This window comes from Neophocaena asiaeorientalis, unplaced genomic scaffold (assembly GCF_003031525.2).
Source record: "Neophocaena asiaeorientalis asiaeorientalis breed wild unplaced genomic scaffold, Neophocaena_asiaeorientalis_V1.1 scaffold249, whole genome shotgun sequence".
NCBI lineage: Eukaryota > Metazoa > Chordata > Mammalia > Artiodactyla > Phocoenidae > Neophocaena > Neophocaena asiaeorientalis.
Window position 1 is genome coordinate 9,723,772 of NW_020172625.1, and position 19,813 is coordinate 9,743,584.

Below are 19,813 nucleotides of genomic sequence, written 5' to 3' on the forward strand. Positions count from 1 at the left end.
TATAAGCTGTCACAACTGTCCCAGGTCATGTGTGGTCTCTTACTATCATGTAGGCTGGGAAACTCTGGTGGTGAGGCAGTGTAGAAAGAATGTGGACATTAGAGCCCAACATTCCTGAGATTCAGTCCCTACTCTACCACTTATTGCTGTGTGGCCCTGGAAAGGCACCTCTCCAACCTTCAGTTTTCTCATATGAAAAATGGGTACTTGCACATACTTTACAAGTTGTGGTAAGGATGTGTTATCAACTGAATGTTTATTTATTGAAATTTATATGTTGAGATCCTAATCCCCAATATGATGGTAATTGGAGGTAGGATCTTTGGGAGGTGATTAAGTCATGAGGGCCAAGCTCTCAGAGAAGGGATTAGTGCCCTTATAAGAGTCCTCAGAGAGCTCCCTTGCCTCTTCTGCCATGTGAGGACACAGCAAGAAGACTGCTGTCCATGAACCAGGAGGTGGGCCCTCACCAGACTCCAAATCTGCCAGCACCTTGATCTTGAACCTCTCAGCCTTCAGAACTGTGGGAAATAAATGTTGTTATCTAAGCCTCTCAGTCTATGGTATTTTTGTTATAGCATCTCAAACTGACTAAGACAGGATATAAAGGTCCCAGCACAGTGCCTGCATGTGGTAAACGCTCCATAAATGATCACTAGATATTATTATTTCCCCAGTAGAATAACTGTTAAAGTAACTTAAAGAACAAAACCAAGACATAAAACTCCAGTGCTATATCTGTAGGTACCCTGGGCACCACATAGCAAAATTTGTTACCCCTCTGCATTGTTGTGCATAGGAATAAAAAGATACAATCTGTAAAAAAATTTATATGGTTAGAAAATTGAAAGGTGTCTTGAGAACCTTTAGGAAGTTTGCATTGAAACAGGTGAAATGAAGGATGGAGAAGAAGGCAAATCCTAGAAGCAATTTACTGGGAAAAAAAATAATACAAAAACAGAATTCTCTGTGTTGTACACTGTGTCAATTATTTTCTTGGACTAAGTATTGAACACACTAAGAAGTTTTTGCATTGCAATTTTTGTTATGAAGTTTCACCCCAGCCAGGTGAAACATTCTTCAAAGTTTTCAAAGAGACAATGCAAACACAATCATATCATTTTCTTTAAACAAAGCCACACCAAGTTAACTAACATGTGCCCTTAAACCAGCAACAACGTAAATAAAGGAGCAAAATGATGAGTAATGGAATTTCTACTGCATGCGCTTTTGTAAGACTTTCATAGATTTTGTGTATGGGGAGGAGGTAGAATGTCATCTACAAGTTAAACAAGTTTAAACTCAACCATCCTCTGAAGTAAGCAAACAGATAAGTAGCTATAATTATTCTCATTTTCTAGATGACATCACTGAGACTTAGAGATTTTAAGTAACTTTCTCAAGGTCTCATACCTAGTGAGTGGGGAGCCTTGATACCATAGTTCATGGCTCTGTTATAACCAGGCCTGGTGACCCTCCTTGCCCTTTTCAGAGACTCCCTCTCTCCACTGCTCACTATTTTTGTTTTGTCCTCTCTTCCGTGTCTAAGACATGGCATGGCCTGTTACCCAGAGGATTCCCTTGTGGTCATCCACCACAGCATGGCCCTCTTCTCAGATCTGTTGTTGCTAGCCTTCTTGGTGTTCCTGAGAAATGGAAGAAAAGCTATCAACTCCCTCCCCGAGAAAATCATACATACAGACAACATCGTGAATACAATGGACTCGAAATAAAGCTGATTTATTCTTGATCTTTCTCTGCTCCTCTTGTAATTTAGTTTCTCCCCATTATAACATTTTCTAGGGGTCTTGCTAACTAAATGGTTAGTTATTCTTATATACATCAATGAAGGCTTGTAGGTTCATTTATTCACTCCATGGACATTTTTGAGCCTCTGTAGTGTGTAAGGTACAATAGTAAGCCCTGTGGGGATTCAAACAGGAATTTGATAGTACTCTGCCCTCAATACACTGCCAATCAGAGCTAATGAGACTCATTTTTTGTTTGTTGGTTTGAGTTATCTCTTTTCACTAGATTCAGTGTTGAAAGGCCATGAGGCTACAGCTGCGGTAGCTTCTTGCTACCATGAGAGGACAGCCTGTCTGAGATTGGAGCCAACTCTGAAAAACCAGAGCAGAGAGATGGACAGAGAGACTGATCCCAGTGACATAGTTTTATCCCCTACATCAAGCTATGCCTGAAGTCGGCCCTGAAATGGCCTTTCTTTCTGTTACAAAGGGTAATAAACTGTTCCCAACCAAAATAGTCCTAACATATACAAGTCTTTTTTGTCATCTTTTTTAACTTCCTTGTCTTTCCAGATATAGTCTCACACACTCTTAGAGCTCTTTTAGAATCTTCTACTCAGTGCTGGAAGCTGGTCGAACCAGTGCTGGAAGCTGGTCGAATCAGTTAGTTAGCATCCCTAACTGATGCAACACTGTCCCAGACTCTCTGAAGCAACAGGAGGGAAAGAGAGGTCAGTGGGAGGACCAAGCTGCACATCTTCTTCTTAGTCAGGCAAAGGTGCATTTAGGATCCGAGGCCAAATCGATACTCACTGGGAAGGTGGCTGGAACCAAAGGCTCTCAGAAGGACCCAAGTCAAAACTGTCAGGAGGAACGTACGCAGAAAATCTGTGTGTTGTACCTCTGCAGTGCAAGCGCTAGGGGAAGAGGCGGTAGCCATAGGAGATCAGCCAGAGAGTACAGTGCCAAAAATGGTAAGATGCAAAAGGGGCAGCATTTAGATACCGTCTCCAAAGAGCCAGTATTTAGATATCTGTCATAACAGAAGGTATTCAATATCCAAGAAAGAATTTGAAATAGCACCAAACATTTTAAAAGTTATTTTCTTTTAATCCCTCCTCCACTCACCCTGGCTAAATGATCATGAAGATGAGGGGCAGAGGAGGAAGTTAAACACAGTTAAAGCACAGAGAGTCTTCCCTTTTATCATCTCCAAACTATGAATCAGGCCCATGCTGAGGGAGAAAGATGATTTGCTTGAATGAGAAACTGAAGTTTTAATTTGAATTGGACTTTTTAGCATACCTGAATGTGTGGCGGCTCCTATACCTCAATCAGACTGAGAAGCTATGGGATCTGCCAAGGGGTAGGGAAGGGAGAATTCTCTAGGGTATGTTTGAAGAGAGTGTTGGAAAGAAAAAACAAAGCTGTTCCTGACTGCACCCTACCAAATTAAGCCAATTCAACAAATGGGTTATGCTATAGGTTGCTCTGTGGTGTTATTCCCTAGACTTATCTTGAGGTAGACCATAAGAAACAGCACTATGCAACTCTCTGTAAGGACCCTTCAGGAAATATCTCTATAATCTTAGTATCAGGGATAGTTCTTTTTTTCTGGGCCAAATGATGTGCTGTTATCCAACTGGTATACCAAGTAAAATTGAGAGGATCAGTGAGAAAGGTCTATTCTTTAGGGAGTATTTTTATCACTGACATTGTTTACAATTGCTGACACATGGTGATAAGAAGAAGTAGATCAACTTTTAGCCTAGTTTATTGTAGTTTATACATTTTCTACAGAGAATGCACCTCCTTATTGCCTCCACCCATTGATGGACTGCTTCATCTGTTTCTATCCTAAGAACACTGTAAGTCATGTTTTACAGATGAGTTTTCCATCTTTTTCAGTTTCTAGAAAGTGAGGACTCAAACTGATATATCTCCTCCCCTGTCTGCCAGCATATTTCTATACTAGGTCTGAGTCCTGGACTTAAGTTTACATCATCATATACTTTTTTTTCATTTTTGTCCATCTCTCTTTTATTTTTAAACCTACCTCTAATTAAATTATCTTTGTGTGCATATCTTTGTAAACTCTTTAAATCCTTTTTCCAGCAAGATATATAAGCAATGTAATAAACAGAAAGAATGATTTTAAATGCACATACTGAATTACTTACCCCACATGTGTAGCATCCCACGTGCAGTTCATTCTAGACACATCATTTTTCCCATTTCAAAATGCAGTAAATGACCCCTAGAATGCTATTTCTGGTTTCCTTAGGAAACAGCACCATGTGGCATAACTCACCTACCCCAGTAGTGTGATCTCCCTTTGGTCCTGTGTAGGAGGTAGGAGTTTCTCCCCTCCTCCTGTGCCAGCTGCTCCGGTTCCTTCTCTCCTGAGTAAATGCACACTCATCTTGTTCGAAAGTACACTCTCCAGGTGGAGTTGGAAGCTTCTCTGCAAGGAAACAGCAGGTGTTACAATTGCTGAGGCTCTTTCAATGAATATGTATTCCAAGGCTCACTGGAAGCACGTGCTGCACGTATGGGTGTCGTCTGGCCACATGCCCCACATGAAGAGGCAGCCCCCTCACCAGAAGCCCACCTAAGCCACGCTGGTGCTTCTAGCTAGAGGCTGGACTCCACCCTAGGTTCTGCCAGAGAGGCAGAGAACAATCAGAAATCTAGATCCAAAAGTATGGGAATACTTTGAGAAAGAAACTTTCTCTGACTTGTGAATTTATTTGCGTGAATGAGCTTATAAAGCTCTGAAAATTGGAGGTATGTTGCCTCTATGGAAACATAAAAATAATAAAACGGCATGCAGGAGCTTTCTTCAGAAATCCAGAATGAGTGAAGGGAATCCTCAGAGCAACTCTATAGCTGCTTTGGAGGAGGGGGAGAATGTGAAAGAATTAAATGTGATTTTGGAGGCATAGCTTAATATGTGTGGAGCAGGTTACTGAATTTTTCTGTGCCTCAGCATTCTTATTTGTAATGCGGGAATATTAGTGGTATCCACCTCAGGGGGTTGTGAGGATTAAATAAGATGATGTATGTAAAATATTTAGAACATGAAGTTCTCAATAAATATTAGCTAAATATATATTAGAACTTGGTGTTTTGCTACCTGGAGGCTTATTTTCCATTTCTAAGAGCAAACAAATGTTTACGTCTTTGGGTGCTATCTTCAATAACTGTAGTAATGATTATTATTCAAGTGGTGTCACCTCCCAACTTCCTGGGGACTTCTTTGGTTGTACCTCCCTACCTCTAGATTCTCTAATAAATAGCTTATCTTTTCCATCTCTTGCATGATAATTATTTTACTTCATTTTATTTTATATACACTACAAGCTAATGAAGCCTCATTCCCTTTTCTACGTCTTGAGCGTAGAGATTTTTATCTTGTTTTATGTTGTTCTTGCAGTGCCACACAAATCGACTACAAACAAATTATCTTTTAATTAAATAAACATGGAGATTATTCTCTGGTGCCAAATTGATGCCACAATTTGCCTGTTTGTTAAAGAAATGGATACCCTGAGACTTAGGATGCAGCGGTAATTAGTAGATAGAAACCAATGATTTGGGTTGAGGTATGCACACTTTTCTCATTAGACATAAGGTCCAACACACAGCCACGATACTTGTCACTATCATCAATACTTGCTCCATTGTTCCACTGTCATTTAATTCACTTGGAAAATATTTATTATCATTTAGATATGATATGTTTACCTAGTCTATGTATAAGAACAATTTCATCAATATTTCTTGAAAATCTGCATGCGTCTGAGGCAACAACAATAATGATAACAAAAGGAATTATAATAGAAGGTATTTGTTTTTAAAGCGCTGTTTTGTGCCAGGTCCTACACTAGGGAATTTAAGTGTACTATCCCCACTTTTCAGGTAGGTATTACCACCTCTCTTATAGATGAAGATACAGGGGTCAAGTCATATGTACAAAGTCACACATTGCATTCAAGGCATCATTTCTAAATGAGAGAGGCACTTCTGACAAGAAAGGCAAAGGACAGACTAGCACAGATTAAATGTACGTGGTATGTTCTTAGAGAAACAGGACATGCCATGAATCGGCCAGGGAGACAAAAGAAAGCTGAAATGACCGCCGTCTTACCTGGAGACCAGCAGCTTCCCAATTCTATTGTAATGTCATCCAGGGCTACAAGTCCACAGTCCCAGAAACTTTTGCACAGGCTCATGAAAACCACCTGCAATTCAGAAAAGTAAAACTGTGAGTTCTGTTAACTGAAAATTGGAAACACTTACGACCTGGGATGTACTACTTGACACAACAGATGTGCAGAAGCAAACTACAGGCACCTCTTCATTGTCTGTGAACCACAGATCACAGTGGCATGAGTAATGGTTAACCATTTATATATGACCCTGGGACTACTTCTCTTATTTTTTTCAGTAGAATCAAGCTCACAATGATATGTTGTGTACACTAATGCTGAACTTAGTTTGCATTCTTTAAAACACTGGGAGAGGAAAGCAAGACGTTAACTAGGTGGCAGAGGAAAACCAGTCAACTTTTAGATATTTTCCCCAGATAATCCACAAAGTGCGTACAGGGTGGATGGCAGTCCAAGCTTTTTTACAAACATTTCCAGTGTAAACACACTATTGATTCTTTGGAAGTGACTTTCTGGCAATGTGCTTCGTTCATAGAGTGAACAAAGTCCCAGTGATTTGCTATCTGGAGACCCAAGTTCCATTTCCAAAGTAAAGATCTATGTCCCTGAGTGTTATCACTAATAAAAGCCCTAAATGCAGTTATTTTATCAGGCCAAACATTTTTACTGTTGTATGTGAAGGAAAAATAAATCTCTACTATAAATTATTAAATTCATTGTGCCAAAGACAGAGAGAAAAGTCTTGGATTTCTTTCCATTAGGCCAATTTAAAAGTCTCCTTTTCACGTACAGGATGAGCAAAGAGCACTTTTCAAAACATTTATGCTAGATTTTCACTGTACTTTGCCGTTTACAAAGCTGCTTCACAGGTATAACCTGATGTTTAATGAGCACAAGGTCATTCAGTCCATGGTCAATCCCTCAAATACAAATCTTAATTCAAAAAAGACAAAGAGATATTACAGAAAGTAAAACCCAAATTATGAATAATGAGAACATTTGATTCTTTTTAGGTTCTAATATACAGTATGCTATGTCTTCGATTTATCTGTGTTATCAATAGGATCTAACCGCTCTTTGATGATCAGAGCCACCAGAATATAGAATTTATTTAAAAAGAAATTGAAAAATCTCATGACAGTTTATCACTATGCAAAATATAAAATGTCTTAGGCCAATATCTTCAGAATAACTCCTAATCGTAAGATGTGTGAAAGTTTACTTGGACTGTATTCATATTACTTCAAATTATAAAAAGGATAGTTTGGAGATGTGATAATATATAACTATATGTATTTACAAGGAACAAAATAAAAGGGGCATTTTGGGATTTTTAATTGAACTTCCATTAATTTTCTTATCTTTATAAATTCTAGAGATGACCTGACTATGTAAAATATTTTACTTGTAGGATTTATGCGTGGGAACTTGTTCCCCATTTGCAAAGCAGAGGTCTATGGCATCAGCCCTGAGTACAGTTACATTTTATCAGCAATTCTTCCTGTTCAATGGGAAGGAAGAGTAATCTGTCTCGTAATTTACTGAATTAATAGTGCTGCAGCTAGAAAAGACTTGGTTTTCTTTTCCTTCCGCTTCTTTAAAGTCTGTTTTTGACATGAATAGTGAAAAAGGACTTTTTCAAAATGATTCTGCGGTAGTGAAATGATTCACCATGTAAATTATTACCTAAATAAGACTCAAACGTTTGGCAGGTAAACATATCTTAAAGAGGAGAAATGTAAACATGCTTTCACATGTTTACTACAGCATTATTTTATAATGACCATAAAACCAAGCAAGCAAGGAAGCAAACAAATGAAGAACCCAAGATTTCAAAAACAGAGGAAATACACAAATCATGGTGCTACGATCTAAGAAATAGGCAATCATTAACTCTGATAGCTTGTGAATATTATTTAGTAGTAGAGGAATATATTCCTCTCATAAGGTTAAGTGAAAAAAAGCTGGTTATAATAGATAAAATTAAAATAAAGCAAAATAAAAAAAAAAAAATAAAGCAAAATAAAATAAAGTAAATTATATCGAACTCATCTAAAAATACATAGAAAAAAACCTTGAAAATTTACCAAATGTATAACAATTTTGTTAGGTTCATGAAATTACGGGTATTGAATAGAATTTCCTCTCATTTTCTAAACATTCTTTAATTTTGCTATATTTATAATTGAGACAAAAGAAGAAGGAATCAAAATATCTATAATGAAGACGTGGAATAATGAGTTACTGTTTTTCAGATTGGCACTGTTTATTATAGTAGCCACGAGGACATGTGGCTATTTAAATGAAAATTAAATAAAATTTAAAATTCATTTCCTTAGGTGCACTAATCACATTTCAAGTGCGTAACAGCCACATAGAGCCAGTGATCAAGTGAGCTGGTTATGGCAGATATGTAACATTTCCTCATTGCAGAAAGTTCCACTGGATAGAGCTTCCTGGCTCCTTTTAGACATTCCAAACAAATCTGTGAACTGCCACAGTGGGTTAAGTGAAATGCTAAAGATGTTCTGGACAACAGCAGGCCACTAGGTTATTCCTATCTTAGAACTCTTTCTACACTTAGAATACTGGCCAGACCACATGTTGTTCTGATAAAAGAGCCACAAAGTCAGTCAGCTATGTACTAGATTCAAACTATGGCCTCAAACCTCAGATCTGTTTGGCAGCTGTCTATCAGCATTCCAACACACAAAAGAAACGTGACAAGATCAGCTTGTTTGGTCTAACACATTGGATTTCCACCCTGCTATAAATAATGCTGATAATGTCATCTCCTATTCTTGTGAGGCCATCTTGCATTTTGAGGGCCTCTTGAGGTGGAGAGGTTATTTTAGGGTAGTTGGTGACTGGGTAAGCTGAGGATTGGGCCTGGCTGACACAGGCGAAGAGAAAGCCAAACATTTTGGTCTGTTCTTAAGAACTCTGTCCCTGGGTCCCATTAAGAATGTGACAAGAAGGAAATTGCCCATAGTCTAAATTCTTAAGGGGATTAACCTCTTGTTTATTTATAGATCTTTTTTTTAAAAAACAGTGTTTATTTCATTTTTGGCAGTATTTCAAAGTAAACAGAATATCTCTAAAGACTGGGAAAAAAACCTTAGGCAACTTGAATAGATACTAATATCTATTTAAGAGGGGAGAAGAGGGACAAAGTAAATTGCTGTCCCTTAGACAGTGTTCTTGATTTTATGCAAATCTCTTAAAAGTTAGGGCAAATTAGATTTGTGTAAATGAATTTGTTTCAGTGCACTAAAGGTTCCAGTCCTTAGGGACTAGTGATACTTAAAATTTTTTTTGATAGAGAATATTAATTGTTGAGAAAACTTAGCTAGACTAACTTTGGAAATACAAATAGGCAGTGAATGGAGAGAGTGATAAATACATATTTGCAAACAAATAATTTTAAATATAGTCAAGTAAGGATCAAAAACATGATTTAACTTACTTCTTATCATATTAAAATTAGACATTGCACATGCTCATTTATCTACAGCAGGGTGTTCTGATCTCAGCCCTATTGACATTTGGGGCCAGATAATTCTTTGTTGTAGGGGACTGCCCTGTGCATTGCAGGATGTTAAGCATTCCTGGTCTCTACTCACTAGATACCAATATCACCCCCAAGTTATAACAATCCAAAATGTCTCCAGACACTGCCAAATGTCCCTTTGGGGAGGGGGGCCAGGGCAAAATCTTTTCTGGCTGAGAACCACCAGTCAAAGGTGGTAGAAAACTGCTATGTGGATTATCAAACCCCACTTGCTAAATTTCTATTATGTGTAGTCCCTATGTGAGGAACTTTCAGATCTGTTACCTCCTTTTTGGATTCTCTGTCAATTTCAACTTGTTAATTCTTCCCAGTCAGAGCAGGACAGTTGTTTACATGTTAAAAGCAGGCTAGATTGAATTAGTTTTCTTCTCCTCTGCACATCACCAGGTGGTAGTTCTAAGGAGCAATGAAATACCCTCAAGCCCTGGATAGAAAAGGCAAAGGAGCAAAAAAGCAAGGGAGATGGACTGACACTCCAGCTGAATAATCATCCTGGAGATGATCAGGGCTTCACTCTTCCAATTTCCTGCTTCAGAAAACTGCAAATTGTCAAAGGGCAATGGAGTATCTTCGTTGTTTTCACTTGCCTCCCTTTCAAAAAAGAATGATCTACTCCCTCAAAATAACATAATGACAGGGAGCAAATCCTAAGGGTAACTGAGAAAACTTTCCTCATAGTATACAAATTTTAATTCTCTCCTAAAGTTTTTCCCTCCCAGGGGGTGGGGACAGTGGGGTGGAGAGAGAGTCTGCACAGAAACGCAGCCACAAGGCTGGGTTACTCAGAGGGGCTAGACTGCCCCTAAACCTGTAAAAGTCCAGAAAAGTTCTTGATTAAAGCATGCAGGAAAGAAAAAACATTAGGGTTACTAATTATAACTTTATGAAGTATCATAGTTTAAGTGGCACCCAACACAATGAATAGGACTTTGCTGAGGGAGGGAAGTAATGAAAGCTTTTGCAGGGAACCACAAACCTTTGTTGTGTAGTTAAAAAAACATCGTTGGTATTAAAGAGCTCAACACTGGCTGAACTGACTGGTTTTTCACTGACCTTTAAAGTAGTTTCATGGCCTTCCAGAGAGACATCGCTGGCCAGGTTGTTGGGTTAATCCACCACCTACTTTACCAACTGAAAAGCCCCAGTTGGGCCTATAATTAGTATGTGAATGATAGTTTCCAGAAATGGCCTCCTATCTTCACATAGAAACATTTCAATCCTATGCCAACAACACCATAAATTACCCATGTTCGAAAACAAACCTAGTTACGTTCTTGTTATAAGCAGTGGACCTCAACAATTTACCAGAGGGTTTGATTCTGGGTTAAATTTAACTTCTATTCTGACGAGGTTTGAAATCTTCTGGAATCATTTGCACAGATAAATTTGGATATGGCGACTGCAGAGCTGGTGGAATAATTACTCACAAAATTACTATAATCCAGTCAGTGGAATTCCAGAGCCCTTCATTAAGATGCTTTTGACACAATTGCAGGATATACTATACTATGTAATGCAACTGCATTCATTTAACTGTTTGACAATAAGTTGTTAAGAGAATTAAAAAAAAAACATAAAGCAAAACAAAAATTCTGACATTAGACACTTGGCTAAAAGGGTGGAATTTTCACAAATCCCTAAAGACAGGCTGAGTGGAGCTTTATCTAGAAAAATGAGTATAAGACTTTAGTATTTTTAGAATTCCAGCCATGTTTGGGGAAACAGTTGCTAAACCGTAACAGCATGCCTCCTGCAGATACTATATTTGGTCTTCAGATCCCACAAAAGGCAGAATGACCATGTGTTTTTAAATAAGTCTTTAGCTGACCAACACTTTTTCTTAAAAGATCCATCTGTTTTGTTTCTTCTTTTCTTAAAGACCCATCTGATTTAATTCAGCTCTTGGCTTTCACAAGCAACAAAGACTGAACAGCTTCCAGCTTTACCCAGCATGAGTCCGTCTGCTTGTAAGAGCCTTCCATTTCAGGGTAGAGGGCACCCTGTGGTAGATTTGCAGATCAGCAGTAAAGTTTTTCATTGTTATTTGTGTGGTAAATACCCAGATCTCTCAACTCACTGATTTCAGAAATCTGCATTATTTTCAAATCATTTGGTCACTGAAAAGGAAAAGGTGTTTCCAGAAGAGACCTCAGAATCAGATATTTTTTAGAATGAGGAAAAGGCCCAGAGACCCTATGATATGAGCTCAAGGTCATATAACAGCTAGCTGTAGACCCGGCCATGAAACATGACACTCCGAATATCTGATAGAACATATTTCATTATACCAATCTGCTCATTTTCTCCTTTTTGCTTTAGGTATTTTAGAACATGATTCTGAAGGGCTTGAAACTCCCCCAATTAATAGCAGAGGACAAGTATGTCTTTGACCTGTATTTATATTATAACTAGCTTCCTGTCATTTTGCCTTATGTATGTTTATAAAGAGTTCTCCATCACCTGGCACCAGAACCTGAATCTTACATAGATCGTGACTGAATTTCAGGGCTGGTGAGTGTTGAAACCTCTCCTCGCAGGCAGTAACCCCGCCTCTCCACAGCAGGTGTTCCCTAACTTCACTGATGTCCTTCTCTCTCTTAGCCGATGACCTTATGTCTGCTCCACACGGAAAATTTAGCCCATAGGAAAGAATCCCCTCAACTCCCCACACATCCACACCTTCAATCTTATCTTCATTTGCACCCATTTTCACTTCCTTTCCTTTGTTTTGGGAGTGAGGTCTGTCTGACTCCAAAATTCATGCTCTCTTTTTTGTGGGACATAGATCCTGCACAATCCTGTACAATTAGTATTGAGGGTCTAAATGGAAACTAAACATGAAAAGCCTCTGAAAAAATGAACATTAGAACTACAGGTGAGATGGTATCATTTTTAGTGTTTTAGGATCTAATTTCACACCCTGATAACGAGAACATTATCATATAAAATTTTCCTATAAGCCTTTCATCGTCACTAAAGGAAATAGGTGTGAATGCCTTCCTGGACATACAATGTGGTTCATCTCTGGCCCACCTCCCTTAGGGAGGACCCCTGGTCAAACACTTCCCTGAGCAATGTAATGTAATCGTCAATTTAATTGTCATGCCCAAGGATGAACGTCATAATACGGTCCTATTGTGACACGTGGATGGAGATATAAAACGTCAGTCCTACCAGGAGACTTGGAGAACACAATCAATTGCAAAAAAGGCGGAATCTATGTCTTTGTCTTGACTCTCAAGGGCTCACCCCTGCTCTGGATGAATTTCTCTGGGTCAGGAGAAGACAGTGACCTTAGCTAATAGCCAAACAGGAATAATGACTTCACTCTGCTCACGTATGAGACATAGAGACAGTGTGGGTCTTATTTTCATTAACTCCCAGGGCAAAGTGGAGATCCTGACTTGAGGCAGAGCTGTGGCTAAAAACTTGTATAATGCTAAGCCCTTTTTAGCTGTATTACAACTTATTTAACCAACCCCTACTGATGGATGATTGGGCAGTTTCCAATTTTGCAATATTACAAATACTGCTGTGATGAATATCGGTAGATAAACCTTTGTGCATAACCATGATTATTTCCTGATGATAAATTCCTAGAATTAGAATTATTATGTCAAAGGATATGCATGCTTGGGATCTTTCTTTTTGATACAGGTAATTGAATTATCATCTAGTAATATTATATCAATTTACCTTCACGCTAGAGCTTATGAGAATCCTATTTCCTTGAATACTCACCTCTCCAGGGCAATGATTTATATATAATACACTTAAATATGTAATTATATATATATATATTTAATAAATGAAATTTAAGTATATATATAACTCCTATATTATATATACATCTATATATTTTTGGCCTAAAGTGAAAGATTTTTTAATTGAAAAACTGAACAATATAGGCAGTATGAATGCAGCTATTAATACAAATATCATACTCCAGAGTATTATGTTTTAAAAATATCTTGATCCATTTGATAGACAAATGTGCTATTTTATTACTTTTTAAATTTCTTTGATTATAAATGAAGTTGGACATGTTTGTGCACTTATTTTCCAGTCATATTTCTTTTTTTCTGATTTGCCTGTATATATTCATTGCCCACCTTCCTACTTCTTAGTTCATGGTTTGCTTATTGATATATTAAATTTAAAGCTTAAATGCATTAGGAGTTTGTCATATACGTTGCAAACTGTTTTTTCTGGCTTGACATTTGCCTTTCAGATATGTTTATTAGGCAATCTTTATTTGGAGAAAGACACTAAGGGAGAACTAAATGTCTTGGTTCAGAGACTGAGATGAAATAGGCAGGCCACAAATAGTAATGCGTCTTTGAGCATTGCCTACGTTCACATGTAAGCCAATGTTGAAGAGAAAATAGGAGCTCATGACCCTTCAGGGTGTGGTGGGAGATGCATAGGGAGGTAGCTTGTTGACCACCTGGAGAGAGACTTCTACTAGATGTAGGTACTGCAAAGACAGAGCACAGAATACCCACAGAAAGCCACACAAGGGAGGGAGAAAAAGGTGGGGATATCTATGCAAAAGGAAATAAGGTATTCTTCTGTGGGAGAAAGTAGCGAGCCTTTACTAATATGTGAATTGTCGATTTCCAAGTAAGTGAATTGAGCTTATACCTAGAGTGTCCAGCAAATACTTACCTGGTCTATGAGCTCAGGAAACCAGAGGATCACCAGAGAATCTCAAAGTGCAAATTAGTCAGTGTTGCCTCATCCAAAAAACCCGGGAAAAGATTCCCTATAAAGGCAGCCATCGTGAGACTGTGAAATACAAGATTAGGAATCTGGAAGTGTGGAGGGAGGTAGTGTTTTTAGGCTTATAAACAATCTTTGGAATACATTTTTGCTTAATTAAGCTTACTGATAAGACTATGGGGAAAGAATGTCCCAGATATCTCCATGGTGCTGGGAGGACAAACGTGGTAATCCAGCCATATTCTATGAAATTAATTCCTTGGGAAAGTCATGAAAGAATGCACTGACATAAACACCACACTCACGTAAGCTGTGTGTTAGCAACCACCAGTTGTGTTAATCAGTCTTTCCAGTCATTTCCCTATAAGTTGACATGAAACACAGAAACCCAACAACAAATATCTGAAAGGAAATGAAAGAGAAGGAAAATCAGAGTATCTCAACTCTGCCTTATGCATATTTAAAGTAATTTATAATTCCTGGACTGACAGCTGACACTGAGTTTTGCTTGGAAAAACTCAACAGTAGGCTCCTTTTCCATACTTAGCTCCTCTATCCAATTTCACATTAAAACATACTCCACTTGACAGTATAATTTTCCTGGCTCTGTGTATGGAACCACCCTAATCTGTTCTATAATGTGTTGATTATTGTGTCAGAAATTAATGATCCTGCAATTTCTGCCTTGCACTCAGCTGCCCTGCTTTAATTATCCTGGAACATTAATAGCCTGGAGCAGCCATTTCCCCATGTTCTCAGACATCATGAAATATGATAGGAAATTCACCTTTTCTCATGTATCTTATCTACACATTGGTTTTCTGATTCCTTAGTCCCTTTATAGCAGAGTGTCTTGTTATTAAATAGCCACCTATTTATAAAATCTCTCCAGAAACTTACTAGACCTGTTCTTCTATCCAAGCGAACTGCTAAGTGTTGTCTTTAAAAATTTTAGAACCCTAGATATTTTACATCTAGTTTCATTTTCATTATTAAAGGGCAAAGTGAAAAGCAGAAATCCAAATCACAGACAAATTTCGTTCACTTTTTGCTAAAATGAGAAGATTATTGCGAGAGGAAATAAAGAAACAGAGAAAGCTATCCACAGGACTGTGCTGCACAGTGTTAAAAGATAGTTCCTGACATTAAGATGTCTAAAAATATAATAAGAATTAGAAGAGACTGAGTGAACGTCTTAAAACATGTTTTTATTTTATGGAGAGGTGACATGACATTCTGATTTGTGCCATTTCGTGCTAGAGTCAAGACTTAAAGCCAAGTCTTCCTAGCCCTGACCTAGGATCTTTTATCATACAATCTCATCCCAACAAAACACAAATTAATGACTTACACAAGATTCAAAGAGGAAGGGGCTCTTGAGATGGACTTTGAGAGAAGGGTAGGATTTTCTCAGGTATGATGATTCCTGCAGCAAGATCAATGGGAAATATTTGCTGTTGATAAACCCTTGAGGGAGCAGTGGAGGAGGAAGGCAAGGATTTGAAGAAGGAGAAACTGCACTGGTTCCTAGACAGTAATTGAAGACACGTGTTCCAGGGAGTTTGAAGACTAAAGGAATGGGATAGGGTGGCAACTTAAATGGGTAAAAAGGTGAAGGGAAGGTTTGCTGTTCATTTGTATGACCAACATATGTTGGCAGCATGCAAAGGACTAATGGAAATTGAAAATTTATGAGAGACGGAACAATTTATGAAATAAGGTCCCAGAGGAGGCAGGACGACGAAATCAAACGTATAGATGACCGGTTGGTTTTGACTGAGAAACCAACTGTCAGATTCAAAGAGAGGCAAGTGAGGATTCAGAGAGGAACAGAACTGAAGGGGCTTGTGTTCAATGCCTTCATTCTTTTGGCAGTTGAACCCATGAGGTCACATCCTAAGAATGAGGCAGGTAGGATCGAGTTGGAAACTTGCGAATGAAAATGGATCTGAATATCTGGGGTGGGGAACAAGCGTGGAAGTCAGTGAGAGATGATCTGAATAAAAGGCTTTCCCAGCAGCATGGATCCCAGCAGCCTGGAGGGGACAGTGGCGATTAATCTCATTTTCTCCAGCTGTGCTGAGAAGCTTAGGGAAAAGAAGATGAAAATACCTGCTGAGGGTTCCCAGGGGTTGAGGACCAAGGTAGGAGAAGCCAGAAGGACCTGTGGGTGGGGAGACTATGATGTGGAAGTGGGTGCTCCATGGACCACAGCACAGAATGGAGGCTGGAGAAGCTGTGTTGGGGGACAGGAAAGGGATCAGGAAAATCAAGAGAGCTGGGAAAACCTCATATCAGTCTTTGGGAATAGGGAAATGGTGCGATGTAAGTTGTTCCAAAGAAAAGAGTTACAGCTTTTGGTTTTAATAAATATCATCATAAAAAGCCCCAAACCAGACTTGGCATATATGTGTTTATGTGCATCCTTATATCCACTCCAGCAGGATGTTCCTGCTCTTAAGTGTTCACATTCAAATTCCTTGCAGGACCAATTGCACAGGTGCTACGTTATAAGAGATTATGGTTTATATGATTCAAAGGCAGAAACAGTTCGCCTTCCTTCTTCCTTTGATGTATTTACATTGTTCTTCCTTGTCATCAACACATATTCATTGAGAGTTCGGTTCTCTTTCCAACTATTTATTGAGTACCCACTCTGTTCCAGAAATTGTGTTCACATAAGAAATAAAGAATAAACAAGATATGGATCTCTGTTCTCCAGAAGCTTACCGTCTGATGTCAGCTAATGTAGGTAGGCAGGTAAGTAGACAATGTCCATACAATACATAATGCTATGATAGTAGTATGATGTGCAACACAAGGGTTCTATGTCAAGTACTCTGAGGGAACTGCCACCTTACACAAGGTTGAACAGGATTCCTTAATGTAGAACTTACCAGAGTTTCTAACATGTTACTGTGCAGGGTGAATCTTCATGTGTGTATGTGGAAGTAGAGATCTAGCATACAAAACTTCCCCAACTCATTTGACCACAGAACCCCTTTTCAATGGAATAACTCAAGGGATTTGTACTCCACGGGACATACTCTGAGAAGTGCTGACATAAGGTTCTTGCCTGGTCAGAAAAAATGTATTTATATTTTTTTCAGACTGGCCAGATGGGGGTTTTCTCCATCTCCATAAATGACTTCTGAAGTTTGTTCTTTAATCTTACAACAGAATAAAGATGCAGACTTAGAAGGGTTTACCATGCAGACTTTAATGACTGCTGAGCTGATCATTAAGCCAGACCCAGATGAAAGAGAATGCCTGGTCATGCTCTCATTTATGGGACATTTAACATTTTTTCCAAAAGAAATATTTGATGAACATGATATTGAGTTCCTCCCAGTGCCTCTAATTAACAGACCACTTAATGGTCTTTGTTACAGGGAAAACTTGCTTCAAGTCAAAAGATATTGCAGGACCTGATATAGGTGCTACAGTGACCAAGCGTAATGTCAGCCCAAGGATTTGAACGTAAGAGATATGGGAACATATGTATATGTATAACTGATTCACTTTGTTATAAAGCAGAAACTAACACACCATTGTAAAGCAAGTATACTCCAATAAAGATGTTAAAAAAAAATTCAGGGACCAAAAGCATGTTTACACTAGGCTCAAACATTTTTTTCATACATTAAAAGAACATCAAGCCATCCAAAAAAAAAAAAGGCTAATGTTTGTGCTTCATCATTACAGACTTTCTGACAGCGACTCTTTAGTCTCTCCTGACACTTAGCTTTCAAGAAAAGCACTTTGGAGTGAATTGTCCCCTCTCCGCATTACCATCTCTAGTGTGTGAAAGTCTCAAGGTAACTCCTGATTACCTGCTCTCTATTTAGTAACATGCTGAGGAAAAACAGATCAAGAAAACCATTTCATGATTCATGCCCTTACAAAATGTTTCTAAAACGTTAACAAATCTATTGTCAGCAGTTCATGATTGTGTAAGTGCAGTAGTCCAGTACTATGAAAATAAAGATTTAACTCGGACCTGATTTTAATTTAAAGAATACTTCGCAGCAAAAGTTCAGGAACAGAATTACCCAGGTACTGAAGAGATGTCACCTATGAAACCTTATAAGGATCAGGACCTAGGAAAAAAATTCTTTGGTCTCTTTGTCACTCTCTCTTTTCTCTCTCTTGCTCTTGCTTTCTCTCTCCAGCTACATTAATGTCAGCTATGTGCCAGGTACTATGCTAAGCGTTTTACATGATGCACCGTAATCCTATGAGGCACGTACTACTAATACACTCATTTTGCATATGAAGAAAAGCAAGGCTCAGAAATATTCACATAACTAGCCCCAATTATAAAGGCGTAAGCGCCAGAGAGCCCACAGCCAAGTCTCTTACGCATTATGCTGTACTTCCCTCTACCCCACAGATCTCCTTTGTCTGTGCTGAACCACCTTGAATTTTGACCCCTCCTAGGAGCCAAAGTGATTTCTATAATAGAACAACAGAGAGTTAATAATAAAGCCCTAGAAATTTTTTGAAGTCTTGAGTTAGGGCTGGCTTCCCCTTCTTATCTGATCCTACACTTTCCACATTAGCCAGGAGAGGGCTGGGCGGGGGGCGGGGAGCATGGATTCTGGATTGAATAAGACTTGGATTTACCTCTCTGCTCTGCCTCTTAATAGCTGTGTGCTGTTGAACAACGTCCTTAATTTTCTGCACAAGCTTTCTTCATCTGTTAAATAGGGCTATACAGCTTTCCTTCCTAGGGCGCTGCGGCATCAAATGAAGTAATGCATGTCGAGTGCTTAGCACAGTGTCTGGCGCGTGGAAAGTGTTCAATAAAAGTTCCTGTTGCTGTTGGCAGCTGTGACATTACACAGCCATCCATATGGCTATTTTGTTAGAATGGTCTCTGGGAAATTCTTACCATTGCTATCATTCCTTAAGTAGAAATATATATTATAGTTTCCATCAAACATTAGACTGTATAGGGGAGATAGCAGGGGCTTGTTAATCGAATCAGCCCATTGTCCTTAAAATGGTCTGGGTAAGAACTAATATGGAAATAAAGGTAAAGAAACATCCAGAGTGGGAGGTACCCGGGAAGGCACAGGTGAGCTAGTGTGCAGGGATTAGGATTGAGGCAGGAGAAACAAAGGGAAAGAGGCCGAAAGTTTTGACTTTAGAGTTCTGTCCAGGCTGCCCGTCAGTCCACTCAGCTCTGATCTCACATGACAACTCACTGAGAGGTGAAAATCATGTTCATGAAAGCAGGCTATACTAAGAAGCAATGTGAAGGGAAGAGATTATTGTTATTATTTTGTGCAGCACAGATACTCAAACACATCTACCAAACATCTCCACCAGTGAAACTCACACCGGGATTAGGGTTAGGCCAGGTGCAGTCAAGATTCAAATACAAGGCTCCCAGCCAGGGAACAGGTGTGAGAAGGCAGCCATTTACTCTCGTTGAGTTGGGCCTTGACCACTCACACCTGACCGGCTTTAGGAATGGCGTGGCGAGGATGCGAAGCAGAGACAGGGAAGGGTCTTCCCCACAACAGTGACGCACATTCAGTGAGCTCTGAGTTTAGGCATTCATTGCTAGTAGAACATGACCTTGGGTTAGTCTA

The 19,813-nt window shown here is 38.9% G+C and overlaps 1 protein-coding gene across 2 annotated transcripts in view; it reads right to left on the minus strand.

The window, feature by feature from the left end:
* MAMDC2 (MAM domain containing 2) overlaps positions 1-19,813 on the minus strand; it is a 157,043-nt gene that overhangs the window by 29,320 nt on the left and 107,910 nt on the right. Inside the window, exons 10-11 of one of the 2 annotated variants that reach the window (XM_024738973.1) lie at positions 5,899-5,992; positions 4,060-4,212 (exon numbers count right to left, since the gene is read on the minus strand). In XM_024738973.1, coding sequence (XP_024594741.1) covers positions 4,060-4,212; positions 5,899-5,992 — 247 coding nt within the window. The remainder of the gene's footprint in view (positions 1-4,059; positions 4,213-5,898; positions 5,993-19,813) is intronic. The other variant, XM_024738974.1, reaches the window with a different exon arrangement.